The 16,029-nt window shown below is 33.1% G+C and overlaps 1 protein-coding gene and 1 pseudogene across 1 annotated transcript; both read left to right on the top strand.

Annotated features, from left to right (window-relative positions):
• Positions 1-1,502: 1,502 nt before the first annotated feature.
• Positions 1,503-3,942, top strand: LOC106869992 (chemotactile receptor for terpenes 1-like). Its single transcript, XM_014915941.3, has one exon. It carries the CDS (start codon positions 2,019-2,021, stop codon positions 3,165-3,167), a length of 1,149 nt encoding a protein of 382 aa, XP_014771427.1. The 5' UTR covers positions 1,503-2,018; the 3' UTR covers positions 3,168-3,942.
• A 3,124-nt stretch (positions 3,943-7,066) lies between these two features.
• LOC149132503 (chemotactile receptor for terpenes 1-like) lies at positions 7,067-15,140 on the top strand (annotated as a pseudogene).
• The last annotated feature ends 889 nt before the right edge of the window (positions 15,141-16,029 follow it).

Consider the following 16,029-nt stretch of genomic DNA (forward strand, 5'->3'; position numbering starts at 1 on the left):
CAAGAGAACGATTGCGAAAGAGTGTTGTATAAAATCCGGGCAATCTAGACAGAAGGTTGCCTAGACAGCATGGGATTCAAGAACTTCGCTGCAAAGACTTCTCCACAAACGTAATATTTTTCCGATACAATATAGAATTTCTTCAACAGTTGAAGCCTCATGACAATAAAAGCAAGTACCGATAAGCTGTCACAATCCAGGAATTGGCACGAAATGACCCAATTTTTATACAGAAACTGGTCATGTCCGATGAAACTTACTTTCCTTTAAATGGGCTCATAAACAGACAAGATTGCCGGTTTTGGGTCACTGAGAATCCGAAAGCAGTACAATAAAGAGAATGCACCACAAAGTGGACATTATGGTATGCAATTACGCGAATGAGATAATTGGGACTTATTTCTACTCAGGACAGCGATGGGAATGCTGTCACTGTGACTGGTGAGTAGTACATGTCCACAACCGAGAGCTTTTGGCGCTCGGCCATTCAAAGTAGGCCCGATGTTTAGTTCTAGCAAGATGGAGCAACGACTCATACCACAAGAAACATAATACAGTTACTGAGCTAATGTTTTAGAGAAAGAATCATCTCGCGCTACTGCAATGTAAAGATTCCCCACACTTGTCTAGCGCAGACGACTTATTGTGGGGATACCTAAAAGAGTAGTTTTATGACAGAAAATAATGTCTGCAAGTAAAGGAGAATATCACTAGAGAAATCAGGAAAATGGAATCTGACATTCTTACAGCAGTAATGGAACATATTTTGGAAGGGCACGCATAAGTATAGTTGAAAATATACGCAAATATACGAAATTGCGTCATGTTGCTATTAATTTAACAGACCCTACCACACTAAGTAGTTGACAAAATAGTAAAAACAATGCGCAAGCACGACATTAAAATATAAGATCGTGACAATTTACTCATCGTAACATTTATGTATATATATATATATATATATATATATATATATATATATATATATATATTTTCTATCAAATGCGCTCAATGTACCAGTCAATTAGATACTGTAGTTGAAACGTCGAACATTGTAATATTACAATAGGCGACATTTTCTATCAACAGTGTGAGCGATTAAAAAAGGGCAAGTTAAGATGTTAAGGATAAGACTCGTGATTACAACTAACGTTCAATATGAATTGATTAACAGCCAGTGGTTAGCTACAAGTTTAATTATTGTTTTTTTTTTGTGTGTGTTTAGCCAAACAATACTAGATAATTTCGGCGTGTCCGATCACGTTTAATCTTTTGGGAAAAACTAACACTTAACTGTCTCAAACGACATACTATATATAAGAAAATGATAAAAGATTATTAGAGAGAGAGAGAGAGAGAGAGAGAGAGAGAGAGAGAGAGAGAGAGAGAGAGAGAGAGAGAGAGAGAGAGAGAGAGAGAGAGAGAGAGAGAAAGAGACAAAGACAGACAGACAAAGACAGACAAAGAGAGACAAACAGAGAGGGACAGAGAGCAACAGAAGAAAAACATGTAGATAGAAAGATCAATAGGAAGAAAAAGAAAGGTAGGTAGAGAGGAGGAGTCTCGAAAGAAATAGTATACTCTATTTAAAGGCGATTACGTACAGAAGTTAATACTTCGTACAACACTGCTAGGCACGTACGGAAATCATCAACATTGCTTCATACATTTGAACAAAATCTTTACTGCTACACCGATCCGGAGGTCACGATATCTAAAAACATTCATGATATGGCATGCTTAAATATATGAACAATTTTCTGTTTCCATTTCATAAACATAGACCGTCAGACGAAAGGCAAGCTAATTCAAACTATTTGAGTTATAGCGAAATTATATACACAACATTTTAATCTGATAAACAATCTGTATGACAATACTTTTATTTAAGGGCACCTGTGAAAAAATCCTCTAGTTTCAAATATATTAAGGAAATATTCAGAAGGACGCAATATACGTTGAAACGTTTAACATCGAAGGAAAGATTAAAACGGAATATTTCTATTCAATTATTCACCATGAAATTGATAATTGCCTTAATTGTTATATCAATCGGAAGCGCTTCTACAGAAGAAAACGACCTTCAATATGAATTACTCAGATACTATGATAAAACAATGACACCTGTTGATGCAAATGAGACCACGTTAAGCCTATATGTGACACTTAGCATAAAGAATATTATTGAATTAGACATTAAGCAAGGTATTCTAACAAGTCATCTGATGCTCGGCATAAGATGGCAGGACAATAATCTGAAATGGAATGATTCAATGTCTAGTCGAAACCATATAGATGTTACCTTATCTAAGATTTGGTATCCTAATATTCAAATATGTAATAGTGTATCAGGTGATTTCAGTTTCGATGTGGACAAGGAAGTCACTGTCAAATACGATGGGTTCGTTCACTTACATATAGACAAAATATTTAAAACATACTGCAGGATTAACGTTGAAAATTATCCTTTTGATCAGCACGAATGTGATATAACTGTTTGCCTTGAACATCAGATGTATATGGAGGAAACAATAGAGGACTTTGTTATCGATGTAAAATTAAAAACTAAATCAAATCAATGGAATTTCTCTTTTGAAGAGACTGAGATGGAAAAGGATGATGTTATAGCAGCTGGTCTTATAGTTTACGGCAAGAGAAAAGTTAGCAGTGCAACAATAACAAAAATTATACCCCCAATAATGTTAACATTATTGGTCCTTTCCGTTCATGTATTGCCAGCCTCATCTGGAGAGAAAGTTTGTGCTGCAATAACTGTTTTTCTTACAAACATCGTTTTCCTTTCTGAAACTGAAAAGATATTGGGTAATAATTCTCAGGATCCCTCTTTATATCTAATCTATCTTTTAATTCTGACATTTGTCAGTGGATGTTCCTCTATCGAATCAGTAATTGTGTGTAAACTTTATGCCCAACAGACTGGATCAGACATCAATTTAACTCCAGAAATTGCACGAGAATCAAAAGGATCCAGAAATAGTGTTGGTGTCATTGAAAACTCAGATGAACAGAATATTAAAGTAAGAGATATAAACCTTTCTAAAAGACATTTTATAAACTATCAGAAGCTAGACAAAATATTTTTGTCAATAGTTGTTATATTCCTAGTAGTACTTTATATAATTTTTGCTTTGTCGAGTTCTTACTAAGGCTTAGAAAAAAGTAGACTGAAACCATTCTAATAAATAATGAAAAGAAAAAAAAAAACAAGCATCAGAAGGCAATGCAGAATCTGCGTACACACTAAGTTAAAACAAAATTTGATTAAAAATACACCTCTTCAGCCGAATTCATAATTCAACAAAATGGCATCAAAAGTTATTTGCCTTCCTTATCGTTTACGTGTATGTCCGCCAGTTTTGAAGATAAATCAACATTTAATGATTTCGAGACACTCACCTAATGGTATTTCTGTCGAATGTGGTGAAATTCCGTTCAGCCGCTTTCATATAATTTTGCAAACACAAAAACAAACAGACTATGTCGAGCAACTACAACAACCTACGCGCGAAAGCGAAGCGAAGGTGACTAACAAATACCTAACTGAATGCGCATAAATTCTATATTTCATCTAAGAGCCATTTGAAGAGTTGACGCAGACAAGTGAATTTTGAATACACCGGCTTTCAGCACAATCTCCAGTACGCTTTTAAAATAATGTTGTTAGGCAACATGTCTTTCTTCACCTCAAGTTTGACATAATGTGCTATAGACACTTCAAAACGACTATCTCTTGAAAGAGACACAGTCGGGTTGTCTCCTAAATCCTAAACCCCCACTTACCACGTCACACCCGCACACATACCCACAAATGATAACAGTTCAAGTTTCTACTCACCTACCTCGGTAGGCTTTCTCGCTTGCACTGCGCGACACACATACACGCCCATAAAAAATACACAAAAATATAGAATTTTTACTTTTCAGACATGTTTCTTTTGTGATGAATACTAACGTTTCGATACATTAAAATGCACTACATTTGGGTGTTGTGTTCTTGAAGCAATCATTTCTTTTCCTAATCCTCCAGTACACTCGACACTAAAGAAGGGACACTGAAGCACATTAGAATTCCATTCAAGTGGAGCGTTATGATCTCGGTCATTTATACATTTTGGAAACTGTGCAATATATATATATATATATATATATATATATATATATATATATATATATATATATATATATATATATATCTCCCTCCACCATCCTCTCTATCTATTTATCTATCTGTCTTCCTCTATCTTCCTATCTACCCTTCTGTCCTGGCCTCTACTTCACTGCTTCTGTCCCTTCCTCCTTGTTCCACTTCCTCCCTCCACCATCCTCTCTGCTCTCGTGTGACCTGTGGTCAACTTTCTTTTCACTCCAGCCGCTGTGAAGGCAAGACGAACTACTAGCGTTCTACCTCAGATTTGCGTTTGGCCGTACGGCTTTTGAATGTTGTTTTCACTGTCCATTTTTTCCTGTCTTGGTTTGTGTTTGCCACCTTGGAATCCTCTGTGTAGTGGGTTGATCCACTACTCAGGAAGAGACTATTCTAGAGTACGTCCTGTCTGGTCTTCGAAACGTCTAGATAGAATAGAGACAGCTGATGAAGGGATATTCCAAGGGGCTTTCCGTTTTCCTATGTGTTCGTTCCGTTGTCTGTAGTTTATTGTTCTAACGTCCTGTACCCTGATATGCATGTATATACACATGTAGATGTAAGTATGTACATATATGTGTGTATACATGTATATATATTCTTTGTATTATATATATATATATATATATATATATATATATATATATATATATATATATATATATATATATATATATATATATATATATATATATATATATATATATATATACATACATATACATACATATATATATTTATATATATGTATACATACATACACACTCACACATATACATATATATATATATATATATATATATATATATATAATATATATATATATATATATATATACACACATATATATATATATATATATATATATATATATATATATGTATATATATATATATGTATATATATATATATATATATATATATATATATATATATATATATATATATATATATATATATATATATATATATATATATATATATATATATATATATATATACATATATATATAAATATAAACATCAATTGTCCTAATGTAGATTGCATGCGATTGATAGTTATTAACTGGTAGTATGCAATAGATATGCCCCTTGCAAAATATTGTTGTCTAACATTTGCAAAGGTTATTACGACATTATATATATTTATTTAATTAGAAACTATCAAGAGAAATCCACCATTATTTATAGTCATTGCAAATAATGATGGGTCTTTTTGCACTAATTATGTATTCTCTATACAATCAGTTCAAATATATTTATCTATATCTGATATCACATTCACTTAAACATATTTCATATGCACTTCAATATAAATCGATATGTATACAATTAATAATCTTGAATAAAGAATGGTTTAAACTTATGTCAAAAGGCCTGCAGTTTTTGAAAGGAGGTAAATGTGGGTGATAGAAACTCTAGTGTTTAACTGGTACTGTTTCATCGAACTCGAAAATATGAAAGTCACAGTTGACATTAGTTTGGAGCGTCTAGCTGGTAAACTGCCAATGAGCGTTTTGTTCAGCGTACGAACGATAGTGCCACATTGCTGTCCTATTATTTTGTAGAATTAATAGATTTCATTTCCACATACAGGTGTCACACAAATATTTCATAATATTTCAAAGTGAATCAAGCTTTAATCAAATGCATCTACTCTATCATTACATATGTTTATAATAAATCAAGATTTTAAAAGATAGCATTATGTTTTCAAACATCTGTAACGTAGTTACGTAATATTTCTCGTGTCAAATTCATTGAAAAGTTTGAAAAAGAAAACCATTTCCTACCATGTGATAATACCAGCAAATAATGATATACGATAAGCGAATGAAAAGCACCGATACCACCAAAATATTTTAAATTTCTTTATATATCTGTGTACATTTGAAAAATCAGGAGACAAATGTTTGCATCAATAATATGTGGTCATGCGGTGATTCTGTTAATATTATTGTATTCTTTCAAGGCGGCGAGCTAGAAAGATTCGTTCGACTGCCAGACAAGATGCTTGAGTACCAGTTGAGTACTGGGGTCGTTGTAATCGACTACACCCTCCCCCCAAATTTCGGTCCTTATGCTTTTCTTCGAATGGTATGTCGTATTCTTTTATGACCGTGAGGTGGATGAAGCGTTAGCCCGCTTGAGTAAATACTTAGCGGTATTTTGACCATCGCCAGCTTTCGTGTTGAAAATTCTGCCGATGTCGATTTCGCCTTTCATCTCTTCGGGGTTGATAATTGAGTACCAGCGAGACACTGGAGTCGTTGTAACCTCCACACCAGGCAAAGTAGTAAGCATTATTGCATTCTTTGATAAAGTGTTCAAAAATCCTCTCCTCTAGAATTGAATTTATTTTCAAGAGTATTTAAAACTGTGTAGAAGAGTCACTTATGTAAGGAAAACTGAAAAGACGGCACTTTTCAACACTATAAGAATTGTTGAAAGTGTCGTCTTTCATTTTCCATACATAAGTTGACTCTTCTACACATATTTTGAAATACTGCTTGGAGAAATAAATTCATTCTAGAGAGAGGATTTTTGAACACTTTGTATTATTCCTTTCATTATTCCTTGTTTCAGGCATGTGATTGTGGAGCACCATCGTGCGATTGTAATGCATATTAACGTCCCTGCATAGACTTTCAAATCTAGTATGTATTTTATTCATATTGTCAAAGCGTCGTGAACAAATTGTGTAGATGGACACAAAAACTTGCAATGTTGCATAGATTCAAATATAAAAATTATTTAGAAAATTATTTCTAAAACATAACTGAATATAATCGTATTATTTATTAACATTACAAAAATGTGGGCTTTTACTTCTATATAAGTAATCAAATGCATCATGCAAGCCTAAATTTATGTGTAAAGACCACAAATGCTACTCTTTAAATGGATAAAATTATTGTGGTAAATTTCAGATTGCAAATACCCTACAAAGAAAACTTACATTTGTGTTCTGAGATACAATAGTCTACTTTAGAGAATGTTAGGATCTATAATATGAAACGTGCTCAGATTTTATGACATGATTTTTTTTTTTTTTTTTTTAGTGCGTTTTGTCTTATATGTGAAAATATTTTACCGTATTTTTAAAAAAAGTCTGTACTGCAACGACGAAAAGCAGATTCTGATATTTTGCTGACACATTTCGAAATTCTTAATTTCTAGACAGTTATAACCAACCCAATATTTGACAACAGGTATGTAAATTTTGATGTTTTTCTTTAATATAACCTGTTATTGTTTCGATAATTTTTCCGTTTGTCTTTTACTCCAATTTCTACATTTGCTTCCAAAGTACATATTGGATTTTATTTCTTTTCTTTCCCTCATATTTATCGCCCCAAAAATATTCTACACAAGGTTTATAGTTTATTAATTTTATGATATATATTTTTCCATCATTGGGGAATTCTGTCATATTTTTGTAATATGTAATCACTACCGATCTCTCAATGGGTATATATGATGTACATAAAATAATATAGATTATGATATGCATTTTTCCATAACTTGGCATGATTTTGTATATATATATATATATATATATATATATATATATATATATATATATACATATATATATAACATAGGTTGTCAAGCAATGGTGAGGAGAGAAATACTGACGCACAAATATATATATATATATGTGTATATATATATATATATATATATATATATATATATATATATATATATATATATATATATATAAAGGTTATGAAGGGTATTGGAGTCAACCAAACCCTAAAGATACAGGTGATACTGAGTAAGTGCTGTATACCAACTAGTTTTGCCCGTGTCGTTGTATCAACATGAGTGGGGAATATAACATAGGTCGTGTATTAACGTGTGTATGTATGAAGAAAGAAAAAGATAAAGAGACCAATGGCAAAGTTAGAATTATATTTTATAGAAAAAGTCTTACACCTGTTTCAGGGAAAATCCAATGTATCCCTTCATCGGAAACGGTAATAGTAGAAGAAAGGATTATTACATCTATAAAAGGAGATTTGTAGTAAGAGGCGAGAGTGATGCACAGAAAAAAGAACAAAGAAGAAACAGTACTTGGAGTGTAGCTCCATTCCAGCAGTAAACATCCATGCAAAGAATTCTTGTGGGTATTTTCCGGAGATAATTGTAGTAGCAAAGGTGGATATATATCATATCGTATCCGGAGTACTCTGTGCGTTGTTTACCCAAAAGATAGCCCAAATCAAGTGAGAGATGTGTGTAGGCTTAAGAGGTCAAGCCTTAAGACAGGAAGGTAGGGGGGAGGAAGTAATTCAAGTGAGAAATAGTAGTAAGCAGTCATATGGTCAGTTATTCTGACAAGATTGAAAGAAGTAGAGGGATGAAGGGATACATTGGATTTTCCCTGAAACAGCTGTAAGACTATATATACATATCACTCACGGTACATGTATTTAGGTTGCACTGCCATCAGACTGAGGCCTAAACACTATGAAATATTCGTTTGGAACATTCGGCGCGAATCTCAAGCAGTACAGCATGTCGTTTCCAAATTTCTAGCAGAACGCATTGCGTCATGGTGCTATTATTCTAACAGACGGTGCCCAACTGAACCTACTATACAGTGTAGTTGACAAAATAAGAAAAAAAACAATGCGCAAGCACGCCATTAAAAATATAAGATGGTAACAATTTACTCATCGTAGCGTATATATATATACACACACAGATACACACACACGTATATATGTATATATATATATATATATTGTTTATCAAATGAACTCGATGTCTCAGTCAGCTTGATACTGAAGTAGAAATTTCGAACATTGTTCAATTACAATAGGCCAAATTTCTATCATTGTGAGTGATTATATAAGCGTAAGTTAAGACGTGAAAGATAGACTCGTGATGACAACTATCGTTCAATATGAATTGATCAATAGTCAATAGTCAATGTTTAGCAACAACATTTATTATTGTTTTTGTGCTTATCCAAACAACCCTTGGTAGTTTCGACGTGTTCGATCACGTTTAACCTTTTGGGAAAACTAACACTTAAGTGTCTGAAATGACATACTACATAAAAGAAAATAATAAAATATGTATTATACAGGTAACAGAAAGTATTGCTAACAAAATAATATGAGTTTGATGAATAATGAATACTAATAGATGAGCTGAAATATATATTGCATAACACGATTTTAGTTTACAATAACGTTAATTTGTGTATTCGATCATTAAAACTCTTGACATGTGGGTGCATGAAACATAAGCATAAATAGACATAATTTGGGAGAGGCGAAGATAGAAACACGAAGAACGGCGAAAATGAAAGACAGTAACAGAAAGAGTGAGAGAGAGATAGAGATAGATAGATAGAGAGAGAGAGAGAGAGAGAAAGAGAGAGAGAGAGAGAGAGAGAGAGAGATAGAGAGAGACGGGTGTTGAAAGACATAGAGAGACACAGGAAAAGAAATAGATAGATAGATAGATAGATAGATAGATAGATAGATAGATAGATAGATAGATAAATAGATAGATAGATAGGAAGAAAGAGAAAGGTAGGTAGAGGGATAAGGGGAGACTCGAAAGAAATATTATACGCTATTTAAAGGCGTTTCCGTATAGAAGTTAACACTTCGTACGTCACTGCTACGCACATCTTGAAATCATCAACATTGGTTCATAAATGTGAGTATAATCTATATTGCTACACCGATCTGGAGGTCACGATATATGAAAACATTCATGATACGACATGCTTAAATATATGAGCTTTAATTTTTATATCATTTGGAAGTGCTTCGATACATGAAAAAGAATTGGAATCTGTATTATTCAGTTACCATGATAAAACAAAGTCACATGTTGATGCGAATGAGACCGCCTTAAGCCTATATGTGACACTTATCATAAAGTATATTATTAAATTAGATATTAAGCAAGGTATTCCCGCAAGTCATCTGATGCTCGGCATAAGATGGAAGGACAATAATCTGAAATGGAATGATTCAATATCTAGTTGAAGCCATATAGATGTTACCATATCTAAGTTTTGGTATCCTAATATTCAAATATGTAATAGCGTATCAGGTGATTTCAGTTTCGATGCGGACAAGGAAGTCACTATCAAATCTGATGGGGTCGTTCACTTATATATAGACAAAATATTTAAAACATACTGCTGGATTAACGTTAAAAATTATCCTTTTGATGAGCACGAATGTGATGTATCTGTTTGCCTTGAACATCAGATGTATGTGGAGGAACAAGTCCAATAGAGGACTTGATATCGATATAAAATTAGAAACTAAATCAAATTAATGGAATTTCCCTTTTGAAGAGACTGAGATGGAAAAGGATGATGTTATAGCAGTTGGTCTTATAGTTTACGGCAAGAGAATGGTTAGCAGTGCAACAATAACAAAAATTATACCCCCAATAATGTTAACATTATTGGTCCTTTCCGTTCATGTATTGCCAGCCTCATCTTACAAACATCGCTTTCTTTTCTGAAACTGAAAAAATATTGGGTAATAATTCGCAGAATCCCTCTTTATATCTAATATATCTTTTATTTCTGACATTTGTCAGTGGATGTTCCTCTATCGAATCGGTAATTGTGTGTAAAATTTATGCCCAACAGACTGGGTCAGATATCAATTTAACTCCAGAAATTACACGAGAATCAGAAGGATCCAGAAGTAGCGTCGGTGTCATAGACAACTCAGATGAAGAGAATATTAAAGAAAAAGATATAAACATTTCTACAAGACATTTTCCAAACTATCAGAAGCTAGACAATATAGTTTTGTCAATAATTATTATATTCCTCGTAGTAATTTATACAATTTTTACTTTGGTCTTACTAAGGCTCAGAAATGAGTAGTTTGATACCATTCTCATAAATAATGAGGAAAAAAGAAAAAAAAGTGTCGGAGTGGCAATGCAGAATTTGCGTACACACAAAGTTAAAATAAGATTCGATTAAAAATATACCTCCTGAACCGAATCCATAATTCAATAAAATGACATTAGGAGTTGTTTACCATCTTTATAGTTTATGCCTATGAGTGACGGTTATGAAGTTAAATCAAAATTTTATGAGTTCGATCCACTAACCTAATGGTATTTCTGTCAAATGTGGTGAAATTCCGTTCAGCCGCTTTCCAGTAATTTTGCAAACACACAAACAAACAGACTATATCGAGCAACTACAACAACCTGCACGCGTAAGCGAAGCGAAGGTAACTAACAGATATCAACTGAATGCGCAATAATTCTATATTTTATCTAAGAGCCATTTGAAGAGTTGACGCTGACAAGTAAAATTTGAATACACCGGCTCTCTGCAGAATCTCCAGTAGGCTTTTAAAATAATATTGTTAGACAACAGATCTTTCTTCACCTCAAGTTTGACATAATATACTACATTAAATTATAACATTTAAATCTAAAGAATACAAAAGAAATAAAAGAATTATGATGAATTTAGCAAAAGCAGATGTGCCCTTTGATTATGTTCAAAGTTGTTTATTTCGAAATCATTATGAAATATGTACTCGTTTTGGGCGGTACAACATCATAAAAGAAAATAGCGATGGGTATTAGATTTTATGTACAAAATATATGAACTCTGTGTAAAGCTGGTAGTCAACATCATGTCACTCACTTTATATCCTATATGATAATTAATTAAGGAGTGTGATAAAACAAGGAAATGATTCTAAGATATTTATTGTATTTTCAAACTTATACTGGGTACATGATTTAAAGAAGAGCAACTTAACAAGTTTGACACACTTTTCCAAGGATTTAATCTGGTCTTATATTTTTGTCTCTCTTCACTGAACGCACAACAGTTATCCCTTTATGTTCAATTTTTCATACACTCATTTTATACAATAGCGTGTCATACGCAGGCATACATTTCAAAACGACTGTCTGTATTTCTTTTGAAGCAGACAAAGTCGGACACATTCCTAAATCCTAAATCCCCGCTTACCAAGTCACATCCTCACACATACCAACAAACGATAACAGTTCAAATCTCTGCTCACCTACGTCGGTAGTCTATCACTCTTGGAAATTTTACACACCGACACGCCCAAAAAAACTACATCAAACATATCCCATCATGCAATGCAAAACAAAACATTTACGCTTTTTTTTGTGTGTGTGATGAATACTAATGTCTCGATACATTAAAATGTCCTACCTTTAGGCTTTACGTTCTTGAATCAATCACTTCTTTTCATAATTCTCCAGTCCACCAGTACCCTCGACTCTAAAGAAAGGACCCTGATGCAAATTAGAATTCCATGCAAGTGGAGTGTTATAATCTCGGTCAAATATACGTCTTGGAAACTGTGTAACATATATATGGATATATATATATATATATATATATATATATATATATATATATATATATATATATATATATATATATATGCAACCTATGTTTAATAAACATCAATTGTGCTAATGTAGATTGCACGCGATTAATAGGTAATAACTGGTGGTTAGCAATAAACATGCTCCTTGCAAAAATATTGTTGTCTGACATTTGCAATGGTTATTACGATATGATATATATTTATTTAATCAGAAACTAACCAGAAAAATCCACCATTATTTATAGTCATTGTAGCACTAAGATAATGATGGGTCTTTTTGCACTAATTATGTATTCCCTATACAATCAGTTCAAATATATTTATCTATATCTGATATCACATTCAGTTAAATATTATTTCATATGCACTTCAATATAAATCGAAGTGTATACAATTCATAATCTTGAATAAGTAATGGTTTAAACTTATAGCAAAAGGTCAGCAGTTTTTGAAAGGAGGAACGTGGATTACAGAGACCCTAGCGTTTAACTGGTAGTGTTTTATCGATCTCGAAGATTATGAAAGTCACAGCTGGCATTCGCTTAGTGCCTATAGCTGGGAAGAAGCGAATTAGCGATATGCTCGGCGTACGAATGATACTGCTACATTGCTGTCCTACTATTTTGTCGAAATACTCGATTTCATTTCCACATACAGGTTTTGCACAAATATTTCAGAATATTTTAATGTGAATCAAGTCTTAATCCCCAGAACCAGACCATCAGTTGGGAGTTCTACCTGCGACGTTTTGAAGCATTTGAGGGAGGGCATGTGGAGAAAGCGACGCGATATGTGGAGTGCGAACAATTGGAATCTTTGCGATGACAATGCACCCTGTCACTGAGATCACATAACTCTTGAGTTTCACACTGAGATCACATAACTCTTGAGTATCACTTCCGCACCCAACCTATTCGCCAGACTTAGCACCTGCAGATTTCCATCTCTTCTGCAACATGAAAATGCAGCTCAAAAACAGCGATTTTAACACCGTTGTCGAGACCCAGTGCGACTCGCAGAAGGTCCTTGACTTGCTTACGGAAAGCAATTTCCAGGCCAAATTCCAAAAGTGGCAGGAACGCTGAGACTGGTGTAATATGTTAAGAATTATTAGAGATATTCCGAAATAATGCAACCGTATCATAATAATTTTTTTCCATGGATTACATTTAATTTCCTTCAATACGATTATTTATTTCATGCGGTTAAGTGGAAAATACTGGATAGTAACTCATATTTTAAAATGTGTCTGTATGTATATATTTATCATTTTTTATCTTTCACTTGCTTCTGTCACTAGACATGAATGCGCACGTATAAGTGTGTATATACATAATGCGCAATATATCTATTTCCATAATGAAGTTAAAACTTCAGTAAATATGTTATTTCTTATTAAACTTAGCTATACAGGGAAACTTCTATTTCTACGTTGTATTAAACATAAATCCTTGGAAATACTTATCAGCTAATTTATTATACTGAATACTTGACCGACGAATGATTACGTGCTACTCTGAGTAAAAATTTGTGGAATTTCTGAAGATTGAATAAAACATCTTATTCTACTTTTTGTATTGTCAATTTCTTTTTCCACCTACGATTTTATATGTAAGCATATATGCATATGTGTGTGTAGAGATATCTATGTATGTATATCTACATGTCTCTGTTATTCCACACACAGCGCACACGCACACTCACAAACATATATATATATATATACAAATATATAAAGATATATATATATATATATATAAACACACAGACATATGTATATATATATATATATATATATATATATATATATATATATATATTATTGGTTATTTTTGTGGCCGTACTCGAGAAAGCATGCAAGTTAGAAGTATGTTGAATTGTGAACAAAAAAGCATGCTTTGTCTTTCTCTCTAACTATTTTGAAAAGTGTTTGAGTACATTGAATTACGAGTTACTGTGGTAATTATAAGGTATGCATATCTTAAAGTTATACATACTTTTTCACAAATATGGTAATAACCTGCTTAACATTGTAATATGCAAGAAATTTAAATTAAATTAATCTTTTTTTAAATTGGTCTGTTGAATTTGTGTATTAAACATGAAACTAGTTCAGTATTAGCTATTGTAATTTTGAAATAAACCTTATTCATCTCACCCGGTTTTACAGTCGTCCACAAGATTTGCACAAGCACTCTCAACATGTACTTAAAAGGGCACTAAAGTATACTCCAGTATGCAGTCCACGGTCTGCTCTAGGCTCTTTATCCAAGCAGGGAAGTTTCCCAGTATGGTCTTGTATAAATGATTGCATAAATGGGCTGATAAGCAAATTGCATAAATGGGCTGAAATGATACGGTTGCAAAATTTCGGAATGTCTCAAAATTTCTTAACCTATTACACCAGTCTCAGCGTTCCTGCTACGCTTGGAACCTGGCCTGGGAATTGCTTTCCGTTATCAAGTCGAGGATCTTCTGCGATTCAGACAGGATCTCGACAACGGTGTAAAAAATGGCGATCTGTGAGCAGCATTTTCACGTTGCAGAAGAGATGGAAATCTTCAGATGCTAAATCTGGCGAATAGGGAAGGTGCGAAAGAGTTACCATGTTGTTGTTGGCGTGAAACTCACGTGTACAGCTTTTTCAGTGGTGTTTTGTATTTACTGATAAACAAATCAACTACATCATGTAAAAAAGGTGAATGAAAATAAAATTTTACTAATAGGGTTTTCACACAAAGACAATTGGATACATATTGACTTTGTCATATCTGCGGCGGGTGAGAGAGTATGATGTGGCATGCTATTTTGCTGTTAAATATCTGTAGTATTATATTTGACCACGCCTCTAGCGGATGGATAAAGAAAGAAAGAAAGAGAACTCACATCGCAGTCAGAGAAAGCTAGACATTTCAGGCAAGAGTATCAGTGGCGTGATATCATAGGTTGCGTGGCTCCATATGATAGCTCTGAAGACAAACGAGTAAATAGGTGGTGATAAATAATAAACATAAAATAAAATGAATTAACATAGCACAATTATTATATGAAAAGGAAGAAGAACAATAATATTAAAGACATAGATACACGCATATAAAAGCATACATGCATGAAATGGCGAAATATTTAACCACTCATACGCGTTTATATAAGCATTCCATACATACATACATACATACATACATACATACATACATACATACATACATGTTCTTACCCTTACAACAGAGAACATCATAATTGTTTTTAATAGTGTATGCATTACAAAGGGAATATCCCAGGGTGATAGTCTTTCTGAAATTCTTTTCATTTTGGCACTGAATCCATTATCGTTGCTACTGCAGAAAACAAATGGTTACATGCTAGCATCTTCAACTGCCAGAAATATCAATTCCTTTGTAGACGACCTGAAGATTTATGCTAAACGTGTTAACAATACCAAACATACAACTGGAATTAATAACATTTTCAGCT

The sequence above is a fragment of the Octopus bimaculoides genome, chromosome 15 (assembly GCF_046866305.1).
Source record: "Octopus bimaculoides isolate indiv1 chromosome 15, ASM4686630v1, whole genome shotgun sequence".
NCBI lineage: Eukaryota > Metazoa > Mollusca > Cephalopoda > Octopoda > Octopodidae > Octopus > Octopus bimaculoides.